At 43.8% G+C, this 23,067-nt stretch overlaps 1 protein-coding gene across 5 annotated transcripts in view; it reads left to right on the top strand.

Annotated features, from left to right (window-relative positions):
• The window catches only part of DENND2A (DENN domain containing 2A), a 103,240-nt gene that overhangs the window by 49,836 nt on the left and 30,337 nt on the right, over positions 1-23,067 (top strand). For 4 of the 5 annotated variants that reach the window (XM_082846980.1, XM_082846979.1, XM_082846978.1 and 1 more), the window contains 5 exons: positions 9,831-10,031; positions 15,998-16,091; positions 16,558-16,608; positions 17,897-18,084; positions 22,534-22,643. In XM_082846980.1, the coding sequence (XP_082703106.1) occupies positions 9,831-10,031; positions 15,998-16,091; positions 16,558-16,608; positions 17,897-18,084; positions 22,534-22,643 (644 nt within the window). The remainder of the gene's footprint in view (positions 1-9,830; positions 10,032-15,997; positions 16,092-16,557; positions 16,609-17,896; positions 18,085-22,533; positions 22,644-23,067) is intronic. The other variant, XM_082846976.1, reaches the window with a different exon arrangement.

Below are 23,067 nucleotides of genomic sequence, written 5' to 3'. Positions count from 1 at the left end.
CACACCAAACTGTATATACTGTCTTATGATGTCTCTTACTTTGATGGTTTGAATTCTGATTCAGGTCATGTAAAATATCTTTAAAACATCTCCCCAACTAGATCGTAAATTCTTCAAGGTCAGGAAGTATATATTTGGTTTCTTTGTGTCTTCCATAAGTAGTTGTTATACAATGGTTTAGTTGTTGAAGAAATTAAATAAAGGAAGACCAAATCCAGGCTGCAAGTGTCCGTTTAAATCCCATTGAAAGGATGTTTCCAGCCTAAGAAAAGAAGCCATCTTCCTCTCTGGGCTCCACTCGAGGTCAGGATTTGCTGGCGGGCGGGGTGTATACACATGAGACATGATAGTCACAAAGGGAATCTTCTTCAAGAGGGTGGAAGGTAGAACCTTTCATGAAGGGTGGATCTTACCCACCCAAGTCGATTGCTGCAATACTTGCCAAAACCAATTAACTGCTGCTTTCTCCTCCTATGGAAAGGAGTGTCATCATGAATAATCCATGACAACCAATAATTAGCAAATAGTTTCTACTTGCCTTTGAAATGTGTTGTTTATATTTTCATTGGAATGTGGATGTCTTCAACATTTAGGGAATCCTTCATTTCCCACAGTGGATAAGTCTGGCTTAGAAGAAGAAGGCTGTCTGTAGACTTTTCGATGATGTCCATTCTGACCGGCATGAGGTGATACCTCATTGTAGTTTTGATTTGCATTTCTCTAATAATTAGTGATGTTGAGCATCTTTTCATGTGCCACTTGGCCATCTGTAGGTCTTCTTTGGTGAAATGTCTACAAACAACAAATGCTGAAGAGCGTATGGAGAAAAGGGAACCCTCCTATACACTGTTGGTGGGAATGTAAATTGTTACAACCATTGTGGAAAACAGTACGGTGGTTCCTTAAAAAACTAAAAATAGAGCTATCATATGATCCAGCAACCCCACTCCTGGGAATATACCTGGAGAAAACCATAATTTGAAAAGATGCATGCACCCCACTATGCATGGCAGCACTATTTACAATAGCCAGGACATGGAAGCAACCTAAATGTCCATCGACAGAAGAATAGATAAAGAAGATGTGGCACATATATACAATGGAATATTACTCAGCCATAAAAAAGAACAAAATAATGCCATTTGCAGCAACATGGAGGCACCTAGAGATTGTCGTACTGAGGGAAATAAGTCAGACAGAGGAAGACAAATATCATATGATATCACTTTTATGTGGAATCTAAAAAAAATGGAACAAATGAACTTATTTACAAAACAAATAGAGTCACAGATGTAGAAAATAATTTTATGGTTACCAGGGGGAAAGGTGGGGGGGTAGGGATAAATTGGGAGGTTAGGATTGACATATACACACTAGTATATATAAAATAGATAACTAATAAGGACCTACTGTATATAGCACAGGGAATTCTACTCAGTACTTTGTAATGACCTATACGGGAAAAGAATCTAAAAAAGAGTGGATATGTGTATATGTATAACTGATTCACTTTGCTGTACATCAGAAACTTAACACAACAGTGTAAATCAACTATACTCCAATAAAAATTTAAAAAAAGAAAAAGAAGGCTATCATACCCAGTCTGCCCCCTTCGTGTCTTACTCAGTTCTACCCCACTTCATGCAGGGAGTGAACTGCATGGCCTCTTAGGAACAATGGAAAACATCTGTCCAAAGCAGCTCTGCCTGCAGAACTGGGTGCTCCTCCCTCATACCAGAAAATAAAGGCTTAGCAGCCCTTTTCTTCCCCTTCCTGCCAGGCTAGAGAAAACCTAGGTCCCCTGTCCCCAAAACAGTAAAGCACAGTAGGTAATCATGTCAATGAGAACTTGAAGTCCAGAGGCAGCTATCCTGCAGAAAGAGAATCCAGTTGCCCAATGCACATGTCTGATTGCCACAGACACTTGCAGGCATTTTGGGCCTTTGCAAGTCATTAGTAAGACTCTGTGTCATGCTCAGTTCTCTGCCTTCCTACATCTGGGTGTCTGGTTTGTGTCCCCGTTCTGGGGGACAGCTGCAGACTTCTCCACCTCCTCCATTTAGCTCATCAATATTCATGGAGCATCTGCAACATCTGGGCTGCATCTGGGACTGGGAACTTACTGAAGCAGTCTTTCCGTGACAACCTCCTCTACCAGCCACAGAAAAGTCCTAAAACATATTTGAGGGTTTTTATTTAATTAGATTGTGCCTAGTCCCAGTAGAGAAGTAAGGGTCAACTGGACAGATTTTCCTCAACAAGGAGAGACGTGCAGCTGGGGGCAGATGCTGACACTTACAAACACACAATGCAAGCTCCTGAGAAGGGGCCGTTTTCTTTTCTTGCTATGTGTCACCCACCATTCCCACACGTAGAATAGCACAGTGAATATGGTAGGAACTGTTTTTTGTAATAAAGGAAATCTAGGCTAATATGAGATACTCTTTCTTATGTATTGACACCTAAGTGGGAAAAGTCACTAACTGGCATTCTCTGGTTGCCTGGGTAGCTTACTCACACCATCTGCCACCAACAAATCATCTGTTACTTAGCTGCGGCTACGTAGAGACCGTATCTGGTCAGGTGTGCAGGTTCTGGAGCCTGACTGCCTCCATTCAAAACTTACCTAGACCACTTGCTAGTTCTGTGACTTTGGGCAAATAATCTTATCTCTATACATCTGTATGTCATTGGTAAAAATACGGAATGATAATTGTACACTCCTCTTAGGGGGTCTTATGAAGATTAATCAAATTAATTATTGTAAACCACTTAGATTAGTGCCTGCAACATAACTACTATTTATGTGTGTTTGCTAAATAGATAGAATTATGCTTTTCAGGGACTTCCCTGGTGGTCCAGTGGCTAAGAGTCTGCACTCCGAATGCAGGGGGTACGGGTTCGATCCCTGGTCAGGGAACTAGATCCCACATACTGCAACTAAAAGCCCATATACTACAACTGAGACCTGGAGCGGCCAAATGAATAAGTAAAATAAGTTAAAAAATTTTTTTTAATTTAAAGAAAAAGAATTATGCTTTTCAATATGTGTGTTTTTTTTTTTTAATTTGGTTGCATCAGGTCTTAGTTGCAACACGTGGGCTCCTTAGTTGTGGCTCCTGGGCTCCTTAGTTGCAGCTCGCCAGCTCCTTAGTTGTGGCATGTGAACTCTTAGTTGCAGCATGCATGTGGGATCTAGTTTCCTGAGCAGGGATCAAACCCAGGCCCCCTGCATTGGGAGTGTGGACTCTTATCCACTGCACCACCAGGGAAGTCCCTCAATATGTGTTCTTTATAAAATAACCTCATTTTCTAAAAGCAGAACATTCTCATTATAAAATTCTTTTTAAATACCAAAATGTGTAATCTTAAAAAAACTCATCTGTAATTGGGAATTTTTATTTTTTCTTTGTACTCACCTATATTTTTTTCTATAATAGATTGTTATTATGTGTGTGTGTGTGTGTGTGTTTTTAAAGTATTTTTATAAATTGCGTGTAATCCCAACACCCAGAGAAAACCACTGTTAACACTTTGGTTTACTTCCTTCCAGACCGTGTCACACTGTGTGTATGTGTGTGTGTGTGTGTACATGAAAAAAAGATTTGGGATGATGTTGTATATACATTTTTGCTGCTCTTTTACATTTATCATGAGTGTTTCCCCATGTCATTAACTTTATTTTTAAAAACAACTTGTATTGCCTGCATGGTATGCCATCATTTAATGTAATGCCATTACTTTACATTAGCGTAATGTACCAACTGTTGGAACGTGTGTGTATGCTTTCCTGTGTATCTCTATGTATGTATAGTTAAGGGAGCTTCTATGTATTCATGTGAATATGTGTACCTGTGGGCATATGTGAACAAATGTGTACGTGTGTGTGAACGGCATCTGACTACTTCCTGGGGGAGGCCTCTGTAGAAGAGAGTAGGAGTCAGGTTGAGATAGGTAAAAGAGGAGATGGGATATTTTATATCAAGGACCCTTTCAGTCTCCTGCGGTCAGTCTCCTGAGGCAGTAGGACAGGGACATTCGAGGACTGGAAGGAGTTAAGCCATTAGCCACCATTCACAGACAAGAAGGGTGAATGAACTCTGGCTGTGACCAGGTCAGCTCCCTCTTCGAGGCACAAGGCACGTAGCTTCCTTGTCGCCCCCTCCTCCCAGTGGATGCTCCCTGGCCAGGGCCCATCATACTGTCTCCTGAAATAAGAGGTTTCAACAGAGGGTTCTTGTCTGCTTTTCCCTTTTGGACACTACAGATCTTTGGTTGAGTCCATTGCAAATCAAATATTTCTAAGGTTAGGGAGACTCTGCTGCAGCAGAGCTAGGCTCCTCTGTAGAGGTTACTCCATAGAGACACCATAGGACGGGTGTGTTATCATCAGGGCTTGTCGGTCTGAGGTGCTCTGATCAAAAGCTGGGATCTTCTCTGGACCATAGTCTGACACAATCATTCCTAGGATCCTGTAGTGACTTTCCTTTTATACTATAGTTCAAGTTTGGCAAACTGCTGATGGTTGCCTGATTTTGTAAATAAAGTTTTATTGGAACACAACCAAGCTCATTTGTTTACATATTGTCTGTGGCTGTTTTTGCACTACAGTGGCAGCATTGAGTAGTTGTGACAGAGACAGTATAGGCCACAAAGCCTAATATATTTACTGACTGGCCTTTTAGAAAAAGCTTGCTGATTCCTGCTGGCTTCATATCCTCACTTTCAAAGGCCTTCTACAGGCAATTCTGTCTTCATTGTTGACCATCTTTCCATCTGTTTCACTGCACTGGCTGTAAACCCCAAAGATACTCTTGGTTTTATTTGCTCTTGACTCTATTCCTGTTCTCAGATTGTGCTTGTTATACATGATAATGCTCTCCCCGACAGCCCACTAAGCCTTTTTATCAGTTAAGAAGCTAATGAGGGCTTCCCTGGTGGCGCAGTGGTCGAGAATCCGCCTGCCAATGCAGGGGACACGGGTTTGGGCCCTGGTCCAGGAAGATCCCACATGCCACGGAGCAACTAAGCCCATGCACCACAACTACTGAGCCTGTGCTCTAGAGGCCATATGCCACAACTACTGAACCCACGTGCCACAACTACTGAAGCCTGTGCGCCTAGAGCCCATGCTCCGCAACAAGAGAAGCCACTGCAATGAGAAGCCCGCGCACCACAACGAAGAGTAGCCCCCCCTCGCCGCAACTAGAGAAAGCTCGTGTGCAGCAGTGAAGATCCAATGCAGCCAAAAATAAATAAAATAAATAAATATTTTTTAAAAAAAGAAGAAGCTAATGAAATTCCACCCCCTCATGAAAACTCCCTGGACATTTGGTGGCTTCCTTTGGGTGCTCTGGGACACACCAGGCCCCCTCTCCAGCAGCATGACCCCTGGAAGATGCAACCCCTACACAGCCTCCACCAGGTCTCTTCACACCCTTTAGAAAGTCATGTGCCGTGTTTTCCTTCCTTTCCGTTTTCTTTATTCTCAGCCCTTTTCATAGGTCAAAACTTCTTTGAACAAACTCTATCGCAATCTAAATCTCTAATAAAAACAGATACCTGCTTTTTGCCAACAATTTGGTATGAGATTCCAATGCAGTGAAAGAACTGGGGCCATTTCCTTGGATTTCATTGCAGATGGAGTTTGGTCTTGAAGAAGGCTTGTCATTATTCCTTCTTCTGTGCTGCTTTAATTATTAAGAAGCCCATAGAGAGCAAGTCAGGCCAGCCTCTTCTACTCAGGGCTTGCAGTGCTATGCAATTGATTGCTCCCTATAGACCCATGATGACACAGGAGGAGGCCACCTGGGAAGGCTGGGAGTCTTTATTCCTGGAAATCTTTAAAAAGGTTCTGGAGGGCTTCCCTGGTGGCGCAGTGGTTGAGAGTCCGCCTGCCGATGCAGGGGACACGGGTTCGTGCCCCGGTCCGGGAGGATCCCACATGCCGCGGAGTGGCTGGGCCCGTGAGCCATGGCTGCTGAGGCTGCACGTCCGGAGCCTGTGCTCCGCAACGGGAGAGGCCACAACAGTGAGAGGCCCGCGTACCGCAAAAAAAAAAAAAAAAAAAAAAAAAAGGTTCTGGAGTTATTGATACATACTGTTTGGAACTAAGTAAGAATGGAGAAACCAAAGGAACAAAATAAAACTATTGTATGAGAGTTTAAGATATGATAAATGTGGTCTTATAAATTGATAGAGAAAGAAAGACTTATTTATTAAATGGAATAGGGATAAGTTAGCTTGAAGGAAAACATCAGTTTAGACTAACATACAATAAAATAAATTACAAATGGACTAATGAATAAAATATATTCAAAATAAACTAAGAACATCCAAAAGAAAATGGAATTAAATATATATTAAACCTTTAAGAAGGTATTGTTTTTCTAGGGAAAGAAAGAAGAGAGTAAATTTATCACAAAGGAAAAGATGATCAGATTTTCATACATAGAAATGCTATGTGGGGAATTCTCTGGCAGTCTAGTGGGTAGGACTCCAACCTTTCAGTGCTGTGGGCCTGGGTTTGATCGCTGGTCGCAGAACTAAGATCCTGCAAGCAGTGAGGCCAAAAAAAAAAAAAAAAAATGCTCTGTGAAAAATTCCACATAACCAAAATAAAAATACAAACAAACACACTTGCAGCAAAACTGACAAATAGTTCATATCTGTTCTATATAGGGAGCTCATCCAAAATAATAATAAAAACACGAGGATCCCAAAGAATAAACAGGAAAAGAACATCAACAATATAATAAAGAAAAATGCAGTTAGAACATTAAAGTATGAAAAAATGTCGATGTCTTAAGAAAGAAAAACTTACACTGAATGCCTATTGTGTATCAGGTACTCTGCTAAATACCTTTATCTCATCTAATTCATTAGGTAATTTTTAAAAAGAGACATTGCAGCTATAATTATGGTATCATAAAACATACATCTGGAAGTACCTTTAGAGAACATGTGGTCAAAGTTGTTTAAAATCTTTATGAATTTTCCCTATTTTATTGAGTAGTTATTACATTCATATCATTCAAAATTTTAGTATGAAAAGTATCAATGAAAAGTCTTTATCTCACCCCTATCTCTCTCCCCAGAGCAACCACTGTTAGTTTTTTGTGTATCCTTCCAGAACTGTCCTATGCCTATACCAGCAGAATAGCTCCCCAACACACACACACCAGCATACTATACCAGCTATTCTACACCTTACCTTTTATGCTTAACAATATATAAATGAGAGAACCTTCCATACCAGTCCATTAAGTTTTTTTTTACCTGCATTGTATTCTACTTTATGGATGTACCATAATTTGACCAGCTTCCATCAATGAACCTGTAGGTTGTTTCCAGTATTTTGTGTTTACAAACCATGGCACAGTGTACGGTATACTTTGCATAATATGACTTTCCTTGTACAATATAACTTTGCATAAGTATGAGCATATCAGTAGGACAAATTCCTACAGGTGGAATTACTGGGTCAAAGCATATATGTATTTGTACTTTTGTTGACACTGCTAGATTGCCCTCCGTAGAGGTGTACCAATTTCCATTCCCACCAACAGTGTATGAAAGTGTGAAAGTGATTTTATTCCCTCACTTTCATCAATACAGTGAGTTATCAAATTTTTTAATCTTTGCTAATCTTTGAGTGAAAAATGTTTCTTCAGTACATGAAAAGATGCTCAACATCACTAATTATTAGAGAAATGCAAATCAAAACTAGAATGAGGTATCACCTCACATCAGTCAGAATGTCCATCATCAAAAAACTACAAACAGACACTTCCCTGGTGGCGCAGTGGTTAGGAATCCACCTGCCAATGCCGGGGACACAGGTTCGATCCCTGGTTCAGGAAGATCCCACATGCCGCGGATCAACTAAGCCCATGCACCACAACTACTGAACCTGCGCCCTAGAGCTTGTGAGCCACAACTACTGAGCACACGCGCCGCAACTACTGAAGCCCACACGCCTAGAGCCCGTGCTCCACAACAAGAGAAGCCACCGCAACGCGAAGCCCGCGCACTGCAACGAAGAGTAGCCCTCACTCTCCGCAACGAGAGAAAGCCCGTGCACAACAACGATGACCCAATACAGCCATAAATAAATAAATAAATTTTTTAAAATCTACAAACAGTAAATGCTGGAGAGGTATGGAGAAAAGGGACCCCTCCTACACTGTTTGTGGGAATGTAAATTGGTACAGCCACTATGGAGAACAGTATAGATGTTCCTTAAAAGACTAAAAATAGAGCTGTCTTATGATCCAGCTATCCTACTCCCGGGAATATACCCGGAGAAAACCATAATTTAAAAAGATACATGCACCCCCAATGTTCACTGCAGCACTCTTTATAATAGCCAAGACATGGAAGCAACTTAAATGCCCATCGACAGAGGAATGGATAAAGATGTGGGGGACTTCCCTGGTGCCTCAGTGGTTAAGAATCTGCCTGCCAATGCAGGGACACGGGTTCGAGCCCTGGTCCAGGAAGATCCCACATGCTGCAGAGCAACTAAGCCCGTGCGCCACAACTACTGAGCCTGCATGCCACAACTACTAAAGCCTGCGCGTCTAGAGCCCATGCTCTGCAACAAGAGAAGCCACCACAATGAGAAGACCGCGCACTGCAACGAAGACCCAACGCAGCCAAAAATTAATTAATTAATTAATTTTTTAAAAAAAAGATGTGGTACATATATACAATGGAATTTTACTTAGCCATAAAGAAGAAGGAAATAATGCCATTTGCAGCAACATGAATGGACCTAGAGATTGTCATACTGAGTGAAGTAAGTCAGACAGAGAAAGACAAATATAATATTGCTTATATGTGGAATCGAAAAAAAAAGGTACAAATGAACTTATTTACAAAACAGAAATAGAGTCTCAGATGTAGAAAACAATCTTATGGTTACCAGGGGAGTTGGGGGTTAGGGATAAATTGGGAGATTGGGATTAACGTATACACACTAGTATATATAAAATAGATAACTAGTAAGGACCTACTGTATAGCACAGGGGCCTCTACTCAGTACTGTGTAATGAGACCTATACGGGAAAATAATCTAAAAAAGAGTGGATATATGTATATGTATAACTGATTCACTTTGCTGCACAGCAGAAGCTAACACAACAGTATAAATCAACTATACTCCAATAAAAATTTTTTTAATGTTTCTTCAGTGGAGTTTTAATGTTTTTTTTTTCTGATTGAGTGAAGCTAAGAATCTTTTATATATATAAAAGTTGTTATATTTCCTTTCCTGTAAACTTTCAATTCTCATCTTTTGCCTGTTTTTCTTCTGAGTTGTTAGTCTTCTTCTCATTAATATATAGTATGTATTAGAAAAATGAGTTCTATAAGTCGCAAATTTTTTTAATTGGTTTTTTATTTGCCTTTTGACCTTAAAGCAGCTCATTTTTAGAAATAAGACACTGAGGCCCAGAGAAGTGAAATTCCTTGTATAGAAGGCACTCAGCTTACCAGTGGCAGGGACAAAGCTATGCTTAGGTCTTGTAACTCCCGGTACATTGTATCAGAAAGCCTCATTTGTAAAGTAAGGGATTGAGCCAGGTGAGTTCCCACTTGTCTAAAAAGAGACTGGATTAGACTTGCATCCTTTATCATGCTCATTTTCCATAATTGAATGATAAGTGTTTATTGAGCACTTAAGAATAGCATAGGCAGACTCAACATACCCTTGGGAACATAGACCAGCTTCCCTTCTTGATCTTGGTCTCCATCACTGCCACCACCAGTTACCTCTCATTTAGTCCCTTTGTATTTATTTACTCTTCTTTTTTCCTCTCCCCTCACAGCAGTCCTTGTCCAAACCTGCTTTTTTCCGGCAAAATTCAGAAAGGAGGAACTTCAAACTGCTGGACACTAGGAAGCTGAGTCGGGATGGCACTGGGTCCCCTTCTAAAATCAGCCCTCCCTCCACCCCCAGCAGCCCTGATGACACTTTCTTTAACCTCGGAGACCCACAGAACGGCAGGAAGAAGAGAAAGATACCCAAGGTAAGGCTTGCAACAAGCTTCATGTTCAGATGTGCACTCCCCCTTCCCTGCAAAGGAAGGCTGCAGAGGAGTCTGGGCAGAGATCAAATCACTGGGCCCTTCTTCCTGCTTCACCACAGACCGGGTAGACACGGTGAAGCCAGCAGGCTGAGATATCTGACCCTTTGTCAGAGTAATTGTGGTGGTCCTGTAGCCTTCCTCTTAGCCATCCCTCTCCCTACCTTTATCACTCTTAGGATACCAACCTGTGCTTCCAGGACCCAGCCTCAAAGGGCCGCATCTCCCTCCTTCATGGCCTCAAAAAGCAGAGCTCCATCCCTCGTGCTCTGGCTCAGACTCCGTCACCTCCCACTGCAGAGGTGGCACCATATGGAGCCTGCACTCCGAGGGAGCACTTGTCAAAAATACATCTTTTTGGCTCTTTTCAGCCCCAAAGGCAAAACGTGCCCAAGGGCTTGGATGTGCATCTCATGTGGCTGCTGTTGCTGTTACATTTCCTTTGCTCAGTCCAACCCCTGCAGTGCTTGTCATTCTTCATTGGCCACTTTGGTACCAACTTCCCTCAGGAACTTTTAGAGCAGGAATTCTTCATTTCAGAGTCCATGGATGGACTTTAGGGGATCATGAAACCCACAAAATCATGTAAAACTGTATGGATGAGTTTGGGGGGATAAAAGGAAGAGGGGGTGGGTTGTCTGTAGGTTTCATCAGATTTCTCAAAGTGACCCGTTGACCTGAAAGTCCAGGGACATTTTCACAAGCCAGTCCCTCCTGACCCAGTTTGGTTAATCGGTGGTTTGAGCCATAATATCACCCCTGCCCCCGACATTCTTATTCAAGTGAAATTAAGTCACCTGGACAATCAAGAGGGCATTCTGGGGGCTTCCCTGGAGGTCCAGTAGCTAAGACTCCGCGCTTCCACTGCAGGGGGCACGGGTTCGATCCCTGCTCGAGGAACTAAGATTCCCCAAGCTGCACAGCGCAGCCAAAAAAAAAAGTGCATTCTGAAGGGTGAGGGTGGTTAGGCTCAGGTGGGCAAGAGAAGACCTACCACCTGCAGCCCAGCAGCGGGGTTGCAGGTGGAACAGGGGAGAAGATGTCCTGCTTTGTGTTGTTGATGGAGGGCAGGATCAGGCCTCTTCCCCTTCCTGTTCTCCTGGTTGCCTCGCGCCACCTGGGGCACAGTGCAGGTTGCATCTTGATCATTGGATGCTGGCTGAATGAGCTCCCACTAGTACATGGATCCCAGTCTCCTTCGCCCCTGGTGGAATCGCTTTCTGTCTCCCTTTGGCTGTCTTTCAGTCACTGTCTTAACTCTCCTCTTCTTGTTCTGGCATGACTCACACATATCTGTAATGTCAAAAACCTGCAATAGTGAAATAATTACAAGTGGCTATTAACATCTATACAGCCTCACTGTTATTTTAGCAAATTAAACAGGAACAGTCAAGTGAATCAGCTGAGTTTAAAAGAGTTCTGATACAACTCTCAGTTTGACTCTGTGTCTCTTGGTAAGCATTTGCCCTCTATCTTCTACCCCTGCGCTTTTACCCGTCACTTCCCCCTTTATACTATTTTAATATTTTAAAAGATTTTTTGAGATTGAGGGGAAGAGAATATGTGTGCATATTTTATATAAAAATAGAGAGGTGGAGATAAAGGTAGAACTATTTCTGCCACTTCATATGAGTTTAACTTGCAAGCAGCAGTTTGTCCCTCTTACTTTATTGCCTGAAATTGAAGTGAGTTTCCCCACTTACGTAGTGCCCAAGCACTTACTCAAGTAGGGTTTGGCAGGTGTAATCAAATCTGGAGAAAAATCAGCAACAACAACAACAACAAAATCTTATTAAAATTTCAGTCATAAAGGTGAAGTACACAATTCTTCAAAGGAATGTTTAAAAAGAAAACAAATGACTAATTACAGGGACTTCACTGGTGGCGCAGTGGGTGAGACTCTGTGCTCCCAAGGCAGGGGGCCCAGGGTTGGTTCCCTGGTCAGGGAACTGGATCACACGTGCATGCTGCAACTAAGAGTTTGCATGACACAACTAAGGAGCCCGCCTGCCGCAACTAAGACCCAGTACAACCAAATAAACAAATAAATATTTCTTTAAAAATGACTCATTACAGTCTATTAGAAGTCTCATGAATCCTCAGTTCTATCACTTGCTACTTAATCTTAACCTAGGCTTGTCCTTTCCAAATGCTTTGAATCCTTTACTTGAAGTCAAAGTTTCTTTTTCAGGCACATTCATGACTTCCAGGTTTTGGAACCTTAAAGCGTTTGCTATCCAAAACCCTTGCTTTTGTGTTTTTATCTAGCAAGAAGGACTTAATGGTCTACTCACAACTCATCAGTTAATGGGTTGGTTGGTGTTCCTTCAGCTGCCTCTGCTGTAACGCGTAACACGAGTCCCTTCTGGAAGTATGGATGCTTCCCTTGATCTCTCCCGCCTCAGCCCTAAGAGGAATGAAGGTCCCAGTGGAGGAGGGGAGAGAGAAAGAGACAGTCCTTCCCTAAATTCTCCTAGCAACCCTGTACCTTCATTAATGTGGCAGCTGAAAGGGAGCAGTTAATTACACAGTGGTGTGATGTCCCCAGGTTTCATGAAACATTGTGCTGTCCTTTATAATGAGAAGTGAACTCCCCCTCAGCACTGTAGCAGGTTTATGTGGAATCCTTTGTTTCTTAGGCAGCCATCATAGGCAGAATTAGGTCCCAGATGACTCTCTGTCTGAAACAGACTGTCTTCCAAATGAGCTTATAGTTAAAAATGTTTGTTTTCAACTTTAAAAAAGTTTCTAAAAAGGCCAATACTTCTAGTACAGAACACTTTTGTTTTTTTTTTCAGAACACTTTTAAAACAACAAAACTTATCTCCTGTTAAAGTTCAATTATGTGAAAGCCTGTTTAAGTTTTTCTCCCTGGGGAAATTTTTTTTAAATAAAAAGGAACAAAGATTTATTAACTGAAGTATATATATGGCTTCCACTTACTCCATGACCTGATTTAAAATGAGAAAAACCTTCTCTGTCGTATTATTTATACTACTTACATAGCACTCATGAATTGTCTTATAGTTATGAATGCACCTTCATCCTTCCTGTTAGCTTGTAAACTCCCTGAGAATGTGTGCCATGTCCCATATATCCTTTTATCCCTCACAGCTCCTAGCAAAATCCCTTGCACATAGGAGATGCTCAGTATTCATTCAACAAATTAATAATTAACAAATATTTATTGAGTACGTACTGTGTGCCAGGCCCTGCTCCATCCCATACAGGTACTGTGACAGCAGTAAATAAAAGTGACAGAAATTCCTGCCTGCATGGAGCTTACAGTCTAGTGTTCATTTTATTTAAACAAATGGAAGGATATTAACTATATTTTAAATGTCTTCTTTCTAGTTAATTTTTGGATATTTTGGGGGGAGATTTTGAAAAGGTTTAAAAATTTCCTTCTCTCCAAAAACAATTTGACCTAGCAACTCATTTGTTTATTTACCTGTATTTTTTTTTTTTGCGGTACGCGGGCTTCTCACTGTTGTGGCCTCTCCCATTGCGGAGCACAGGCTCCGGACGTGCAGGCTCAGCTGCCATGGCTCACGGGCCCAGCCGCTCCGCGGCATGTGGGATCTTCCCGGACCGGGGCACGAAATTGTGTCCCCTGCATCGGCAGGCGGACTCTCAACCACTGCGCCACCAGGGAAGCCCTACCTGTATTTTTAAAATCGTGATAAAATATACATAACATAAAACTTACCGTTTTAACCATTTTTTAATGTATAGTTCAGCGGCATTAAGTACATTCACATTGTTCTGCAACCGTCACCATCATCTGTGTCCAGAACTTTTTCATCTCCCCAAACTGAAACGCTGCACCTATTAAACACTTACTCCCCATTCCCCCCCTCCCCCCAGCCCCTGGCAACCACCTTGCTACTTTCTGTCTCTATGAATTTGACTACTCTAGGTACCTCGTATAAGTGGTGTCATACAATGTTTGTCCTTTTGTGACTTATTTCACTTAGCATGAAATCCTCAAGGTTCATTCACGTTGAAGCATGTGTCAGAATCTCCTTCCTTTTTAAGGCTGAATAATATTCCCTTGTATGTACACGCTACATTGTGTTTATCCATTCATCCATCAGTTGACATTTGGGTTGTTTTCACTTCTTGGTCCTTGTGAATAATACTGTTGATACTGTGTCTTCTTGCATGGGAAATGGGGTTAGTGTTACATCCCACTAGTTAGAACATGCGGGAAAAGAAAAGAAGGCCAGTTCAGGGGTGTGAGCTGTCAAGGAGATGGCTTCGTGAGAGCAAATATAAAGAGCTGCCACATGGCAGGGATTTGGGGGTGAAGGCAGAGGCCTCAGTCGGGTCAGGTTCACGGTTAGGGAAGAGGAGTCGAGAGCTGGCAAGACCAGGGCTGGGCTTCCCGTCAGGAGCCAGAGGGCACAGATGGCCGAGGCTACGGCAGGGCAGTGTCAGTGAGAGTCCACAGAGCTGGGGGGACGGAACCCAGGCCGGCCACAAGGAGGCCTTGAGAATAAGCCACCCTCCTCTCTGGTGGGCCAGTGCTTGTAGAGAGGAGCTGGTGAACTACTTTAGGGAGGGGATCGAGGAGTAGGGGGCAGAGGTGGGTATTGGCAACTGTCCCTGACGGGTACGCATCACCCAGTTTACCATAGCACACCCCCTCCTGTTCTTCCCAATGTATGAAAGAATTTTCAACCTTTCAAGGCAGCAACTTACAGACAGCTCCCCTTTAAAGTCACTGGTTTGTGTCAATTATGCATGGGTAGACTTCCCTTTCTCCCAACCAGATGGAACCCAGGAAGCTTACACTCTTTTTTTTTTTTTAATTTATTTTTGGCTGCCTTGGGTCTTCATTGCTGCGCTCAGGCTTTCTCTAGTTGCAGTGAGCAGGGGCTACCCTTCATTGTGGTGCGCGGGCTTCTCATTGTGGTGGCTTCTCTTGTTGCGGAGTATGGGCTCTAGGCGCACGGGCTTCAGTAGCTGTGGCTTGTGGGCTCAGTAGTTGTGGCTCGTGGGCTCTAGAGCACAGGCTCAGCAGTTGTGGTGCACGGGCTTAGTTGCTCCACGGCATGTGGGATCTTCCCAGACCAGGGTTCGAACCCGTGTCCCCTGCATTGGCAGGCGGATTCTTAACCAATGTGCCACCAGGGAAGTCCAGGAAGCTTCTTCTCTTGAAAGTTGCAGGTGGTGCCGTAAAGCCTGAGGGGAAGTGACCCAGAGCCTCAATCACCAGACAGTTCTGCTATAGTCAGTCTGGAGGATGTGCTGCTTACTAAGGTGTCTGCTGAGCAGCGCGGCTTCTGAGTGCCAGAGAGGTCATGAAAGGCCTCAGCAAGCCTGCGGCCAGTGTGTCCTCTGCAGGAAGGACGGTGTGCCCGGTACACGGCACTCCTCCCTGCAGTCCTGAGCTCGGACTCAAGAGCCACCGCAGTCCCTGGTCCCTTCCTGCTGCTCAGACACTCTTTGGCATGGTGCCTATGAAAGGGGCCCTGCCTGGGAACATTTTTTTTTCTGTCTCTTTCTTTCCTTGTTTTGTTTTGGGGGCAAAAGCTCCTTCCCAAACCACAGTTACGTTTCACTATCAGGGCCGGGGGGTGGGGGGGCTGGGGGGGAGCCATCACACCATTTAGCCAATGAAATCGTCTCCCTCTGTGTCTCAGCTGGCTGCGTTAGCATATTCAGACGACACCCGCCCATACATCAGTGAGGCTGGCAGCGTCCTTCAGTGTTCTTGACAGTCATGCTTCTATCTGGCCCAGAGGAATGACTGAAAGACGCCGGCGGGCCAGTGGGAAATGTCTCCCCCCACCCCCTTTCCCTGGCCCGCCACCCTCCTAAAAGAGAATGGGCAGCGAAGGAATCCCAGCTGCCACAGGGAGGAGACTGCTCACACTGGCTTTTCTTCTCCCCGTGTCTGGCAGCTGGTGTTGCGAATCAATGCCATTTATGAGGCCCGGAGAGGAAAGAAACGGGTGAAGAGGCTGTCCCAGTCCACGGAGAGCAACTCAGGAAAAGGTAGGGCCCTGCCACCATCCCTTCTCCCCCAAGAATCTGAAAACAGAATCTTCCTACAAGTGGCTTCCTGTTGTTTGGGGTTGACTCAGCAAGGAGGAGAACAAGTTGGGGGCTTTGGAAATGTCCCCCACCATCCTGTCTCCCTGTGTATCCATCAGGTCAGCCTAGGGCCGCATGCTCTGACCTCACCATGGGAGCAACCTTCTTTGCTTAATATACATTAAAGGGGCCAGTATCTTTTGCTGTATTTATATAGGTACCATCTGAACTAAAACCAAATTAATTTGGAAACACATGTAGTTGGACAAAGACATAGTTTGTTCATTACATTTAAATAAACAAAAAGAAAACAGCCCCTCTGAACTAGAAGTCTTGGATTTGTGCTACCACATATAAAAAGTTTCCTGCATTAGAAAAACCCACACTTGCAACTTTCTTCCTTTTGTTGTTATGTTTTTTTGTCTAGTGACAGATGAGAACAGTGAGTCTGACAGTGACACCGAGGAGAAGCTGAAAGGTGAGAAGAGCAGTTGCTGTGCAGGGCGCGTGCAGGTGACTGGGAAGCTGCGAAGGTAGCCCTTCCTGTTCAGTGTGAGGGACGGGACACAGTGGCCTTGCACGAGCTTGTTGGGCAAGTCGTGAAAGTCTGAGCCTGGCCAGAGTGGGCTTGTTCGGTCCCTGAGCCTACAGCTCAGTTCTAGAGATCCAGGGTGGCTACCACTGCAGTGACACCCCGTTCCTGTGCCTTTCCGTTATGTCATAGGTGTTTCTCACACCTGTGTAAGGTACAGTGTGCTGGCCTGGGACTCCAGAGACCTGGGGCTCTTGCCCTACTCCTGGCTCTGTGATCTGGAAGAAATCACTTGAAATCCAGGGCCTCTAGTTCCTCATCTGTCAAATGAAGTCGCTGAAATTATTGGTCCCTGTGGATCTAAATTTCGTGATCTCAATCTAGGCTTTAGTGAGTTTTCCACAGCTTTTCAGACCCTAGCGGGGAAGCCAAAGAAAGCCATAGTCCAGGGCTGCTCAGTGAGGTGATGGGGACCCATCTGCTCAGTGGCCCTGCCTCATTTGCCTCCAGCACCCACCTGCTCCCACCTCTGGAATGAAGCCAGTCACTTCCATTGCACAGAATGGTGGCAGGAGAGAAGGCAGATGGGGTTCCTGAGTTAGTCAGGTCTCTGCCAGTTGAGCCACATGGAATGTTTTCAAAGCTCCCAGCTCCAAAAACTCTAGGGTCTGGATTTTGTCACATCCCCCAAACTGAAAGATGAAGGAAGTGAGTGAAGGGAGGAGTCCCCACCCCATCTGACAGAGGAACCCAAGGGTCACTCAAGCCGCTGCCCTAAGTCCAGACAGCAGATCCCACATTCCAGGCTCCTGCACCCCGATTAGCCTGGTGGCCCGGCGGGTGTTGCTCCAACTAGAACTCTGGCAAGAATCCCAAATAAAGAGCTTTGTACTAATTTGTTAAATGTGGGAACACTCTTTTAGGATTAGAAAAAGTTCTTTGAGCTAGGAATTACACAACGTGTTGCAGCTCTGTGCAATTCCACATTGGGGGTGAGTCATTTTCAGGCGTTCTCTCCCTCCCTCCCTCCCTCCCTCTCTCTCTCTCTCCCCCCTCTCTCTCCCGCCCTCCCTCCCTCCCCCCTCCCTCTACCTCCCTCCCTCTACCTCCCTCCCTCTACCTCCCTCCCTCCCTCCCTCCCCCCCCCCCTCTCTCTCTCTCTCTCTCTCTTTCTCTCTCTCTCTCTCTCCCTCCCTCTCTCTCTCTCTCTCTCTCTCCTCTACTCCCTCTCTAGCCCACAGCCAGCGCCTGGTCAATGTGAAGTCACGCCTGAAGCAGGCTCCAAGATACCCATCACTGGACCGGGAGCTCGTCGAGTACCAGGAGAGGCAGCTCTTCGAGTACTTTGTGGTCGTGTCTTTGCACAAGAAGCAGGCTGGTGCTGCCTATGTGCCCGAACTCACCCAGCAGTTCCCTCTGAAGGTACAGGGTGGGCCAGGCGTCTGCAGCCTGCCAGGGACTGCAGCATTCTTGACAAAATTTTATTGGTACTCACGGTTTCAGGGAGGTACAGGAGCCCAAGGAACATTCAGTGCTTAGAATTTCAAAAATGGGTCCTAAATAAGGTATATCAAATGAAAAAAACCGCTGCTGGAGAATTTGCGAGGTCCGAGGAGGTGTGAGAGTCAAGACTCAAAGCAGGGACAGAAATACTTAGCCCCTTCCTGTGGTCACTGTGCTGACTGTACTATCCTCTTCATCCTCCCCGTCTCCTTATCCAGCCACGTCTCTTCCCAACCTGTCCTAGAAGCTTCTTTCCATCAGCCGCACAACTCTCCCTAAGGAGTGTCATGTTTGTGTCCATGCTACACACCCCTACGTGCCCTGTGTGCCTCTGTATGTGTGTATGCACGAGAATCCTGTTCTCTTCTCACATGGGTCATGGCTATGTGGATGTGGCTTTACCATATATTAAATTATGGCTCCTAAAATGAAACGGCGCTCAATAAAGCCAAAAATGACATGGCCTAGAATATGTAAATTATTCTTAGCCTTTGACATCAGTAATAAAGAGCTTCCACCACATTCTAATTGAGTTCAGCCAGAATTTACTGAGACCCTTTTACTTTCAAGCTGTTTTCTGCTTGGCCCCAGGGCATTACAAAGATGAGCAAAATGTGTTTCCTGTCCTCAAGGAGCTTACACTCTGATAGGAGGGCATGAGATAAGCCTACAAAGACTCACGAGGTACAATGTGACAGTCTCTGTACAGTTCATACAGTGCAGGTGCGCAGAGACAGGAACAGGGGAGGGCGCTCATGTCCTAGTCCCATCAGGGCCTCCCTTTGCTGCCACCACCCAAGCATAATCCCAGCATCTACCAAGACCTAGGTTCCAGCTGTCCCTCTCCTTTCTCAGGCCAGCCTGCCTTCTGTCCTGCGCACTGGGTTCCAGCACAGCAGTCAAGTCCTCTGCTTGGAGTTTAGGATGGAAATATGTATAACTGAAAGAAACCACAGGCACCAGCCCTCACACCGGCACTTATTCCACTTCCTCTGTCTGAGCTCCAGGGATGATGCTCTGAAAACCCCAGTGCTATGGGTGTGCCCATATTTAGTTGAGAACCACACTTGCACCAACACATGAAGGACTGTCCTATTATTTTATTTACTTCCTTTGGGGCATAGCACAATGTTATACATATAGCAGTACTTAACCAGTGTTCCAGGAATAAAAGCGTTAATTTGTGAATGAATTAATGAATCAACCTAACTATTGAATGCTTGAGTTTCCAACATGGAATCTCCAGACTCTTAGACATCACATTAAAACGTTTTTTAAAGAGTGGAAAGTTGCATAGTCACTGTTGAAAAGGGGGACTAATCCAGAAATGTATAAAGAAAAAAGCCATCTCTAATCCCACAGAGATCATCACTGTTAGCATTTTATTGTGTTTTCTTCCAGTCTTTTCTCATAGTATAATTTTCTTACAAAACTGAGATCATACATTGTGTAATTTACGTGTCGTTTTATAAACCTGTCATTGTTTATAAACATATTTAATACAAATTCTAAAACATCATTTTTGAAATTACATAATGCTGCGTTATGTGGGTATACCCTAATCTTTTTTTTTTTAAATAAATTTATTTATTTATTTATTTTTGGTTGCATTGGGTCTTTGTTGCTACGCGCGGGCTTTCTCTAGTTGTGGCGAGCGGGGGCTACTCTTCATTGCGGTGCGCGGGCTTCTCGTTGCTGTGGCTTCTCGTTGCGGAGCACAGGCTCTAGGCGCGCGGGCTCAGTAGTTGTGGCTCACAGGCTCTAGAGCGCAGGTTCAGTAGTTGTGGCACACAGGCTTAGTTGCTCCGTGGCATGTGGGATCTTCCTGGACCAGGGCTCGAACCCGTGTTCCCTGCATTGGCAGGCGGATTCTTAACCACTGTGCCACCAAGGAATCCCCTACCCTAATCTATTTAACCACTCTGTTTCTGTTGGAAATGTATCTTGCTGCCAGTATTTCTTTAGATACGTATTTTTAATGTTACGCTGATCATCCTTTATATGCATTTTTGCATGCCAGGCTACTTTATATCTGCTTCCCTTCACTTGCTCCCTCTGTCAGAAGGCCCCTTTTCTCCTTCTGCCTCCTCACTTTTAACTCTTTTTCATGAGTTTTATCCTCCACCCCTATAGCCACTTTAATCAAGGTTTACACTCCGTATTTGCACACTAGAGATCATGCCTGCTGTATTCCCTTAAAATGCTTGATATCTTGCAGTTATCTTTATGACAACTCATGGAGGTCAGGCTGTTTTCCAGCCATCTGTGATTGGTTGTATTTGTAAGAGAGATCTCTGCGGGCCACTTCCTATAAATGTGCTCCTGTGCATGTCAGAGCATGTGTGTGCACATACGGGTTGATAACTCATACACTGATGACAGTGTGTGTAAGCACATGTGTATATACACATATTTTTGGGTATCGTGCATGTGGTCTGAGGGTGGGTTCATCCAAATGGTGACTGGGCCACGTTGAAAAGCGCTAGAACTCATTTCTCTACAAGGCCTATGCTTCAGTTCTCTAATGCTGTTTCCACTGTGGAGAAATGTCATTGTTCCTTACTTTTGTATTATTTATAGTTTGGGGTCCTTCACTCTGTGATGATTAATGACCCCTTCCAACAACTACACCCAGCTGGTATTTGCTTCTCTGCAAGACTGTCCAAGGGTAATCAAAAATTATTGCTTGGCAACAGTCTGAGCTAGTGAATTATCAACTCAAAGACTGTTCCAGGACCATTTGGAAGCCTCTGAGTCATGGATAGAAGAGAGAACAATTATACAGAAAAGAAAGAGTGACTATTTATTCTGAAGAAGAAAAACTAAAGGACAATTAATGACTGGCTTTCAGTCTACATATGGTGACTGTGTTTCACTCATTGATAGTTGTCTCAACCATTAATAGTAGTAGCAGCTTTACTTAAATTTGATCTAGCCTAAGGGGAATCATACTAGAAGTAGGTTTTCAAATTGAAAGCCATCAGCCCGGTGCTCTGTTCTTTTGGATGCTCTCCAGAGACCTCTTTTCTCTGACGTTTCATGGCCTTGGGAAGGCTTGTGGATCCTCTGTGAAGGAGTCAAAGGTACTGTTGGCCTGCAGATATCAGAAACTCTCTGCCAGCCTGGTTTAAGGTGGAGGCCAATGGCAAACTATGAGAAACAAAATAAGAAATTATGGAAAATATTATAGTAAGAATTTAGGTTAGACATTACAATTTCGTAACTTTAGAAATTCATACTCCACTCACTTCAAATATCTGATATTTCAAATGACTGAAGATAATTTTAGCATAATTTATTTTTCTTTAACTGTTTATAAAGGAAATTTAACAAGTGTAAACCTATCATCAACAACACGGCAAAAGCCAACAATTCTTCCCAACACATTAGAAGTACCAATTTATAAGCTAACTGTGCTAATTATAAACTATTCCTTTTTGTATCCCAAACTTATACCTAGAGTGCCTTTGTTTTTCAATTGAGACAAAAAAACCACACATAACATAAAATTCACCATCCCAACATCTCCATGTGCACAGTACAGTATGGTTAACTGCATGTGCATTGCTGTCCAACAGAATGGGATGCTTTTTTTTAGCACAGGTAACCTGTTCAGACACAGAACAAGCAGACTCATGGCTTTAAATATCATCTCTAAATCAGACTTTATTGATTCATTCCATTTTGAAATGAGATGATGTTCATCCAGTCTGTGATATGTCAGATAAATCAGAGAGAGAGAGAAAGATAGACAGGCTAGAGATTAAGATCATTTTGATTCTCTACTAGATTCCATACTAGCTGTGTGATCATGGACAAATCACTTAACTTCCTGGGGCTTATTTTCTTATCTCTAAAATAAGAAGGTCAGGCTGGATGATGTCTAGTTTTCCTTTAGTTCTGACATTCAAAGACTTCCTGAAATGAATTAAATTTCACCATATAATGTAATTTAGCTGGATGTAGTCACTAAAAAGTGTTGTAAAACGTCTTTGCCTAGATCAAGGAGGGACGCATTTGCCTGGGCCCAGAGGTCAGAAGACTGGATTTGAGGTTCTGCCTTGCAGATTCATGAGTCTCCGGTTTGGAAGGGATTGCTGTGACAGCGTTTCCTTATTGATTAAAATACTTACATTCCAGAATGTTCTGCATAGAGAACATTTCTCTAAAGCACACTTATTTTCTCCTCATTTCCCCCATAAGATTATAGTTGGAACTGCCCTGGGGACAAAAAGCCCCAAGCAGACTGAGCTGCAAACCCTCCTCAAAGTGGAGATTAAGGTGGGAGATGTGCTTTTGCCAAGCATCTACCTCACTCTCCGGTGCTGGGGTTTATTCTCCAATCTTCTCTCGCCCTTCTCCCTGCAGTTGGAAAGGTCTTTCAAGTTCATGAGAGAAGCTGAGGACCAGCTGAAGGCTATCCCCCAATTCTGTTTCCCTGACGCCAAGGACTGGACTCCTGTCCAGCAGTTTACCAGGTATGTGCTGGTATCCCCCTCCCCTCCTGCAAAGACTAAAGCAAGAACTAGAGGGGGTCATAGATGGTAGACCTCATAAGTCGATCCTACTGTTAAGTGATCCTGGTGGGCCCGAGTGTAGCAGTTTCCTCCACAGGTGTTTTTAAAACTTGCCTGAAGACAAGAATCACCTTGCTAAGTATGCAGATTCCCAGATCTCCCGCTCCACGTGGGAGTGTGTTTCATAAGCTGACGTGATGGGCAATAAGGTAATTCATAGCCTAGGAAAGCATTGCCCATCACTAATACTTGTCCAGTGCTCTGGAAGTATTTCTTCAGTAGCCCATCCAGCTGTTACTCGAATTGTGATAAGTTTACATTTCTGCTTTAACCCATGTTGTTGGATACCAATATTTTTTTATCAGATGTTTTAGTAACTGACCGA

This window comes from Leucopleurus acutus (genome assembly GCF_964270905.1).
Source record: "Leucopleurus acutus genome assembly, chromosome: 9".
Classification (NCBI taxonomy): Eukaryota; Metazoa; Chordata; class Mammalia; order Artiodactyla; family Delphinidae; genus Leucopleurus; species Leucopleurus acutus.
The sequence above is the reverse complement of the archived record's forward strand: the minus strand, read 5'-3'. Positions and strand labels throughout refer to the sequence as shown.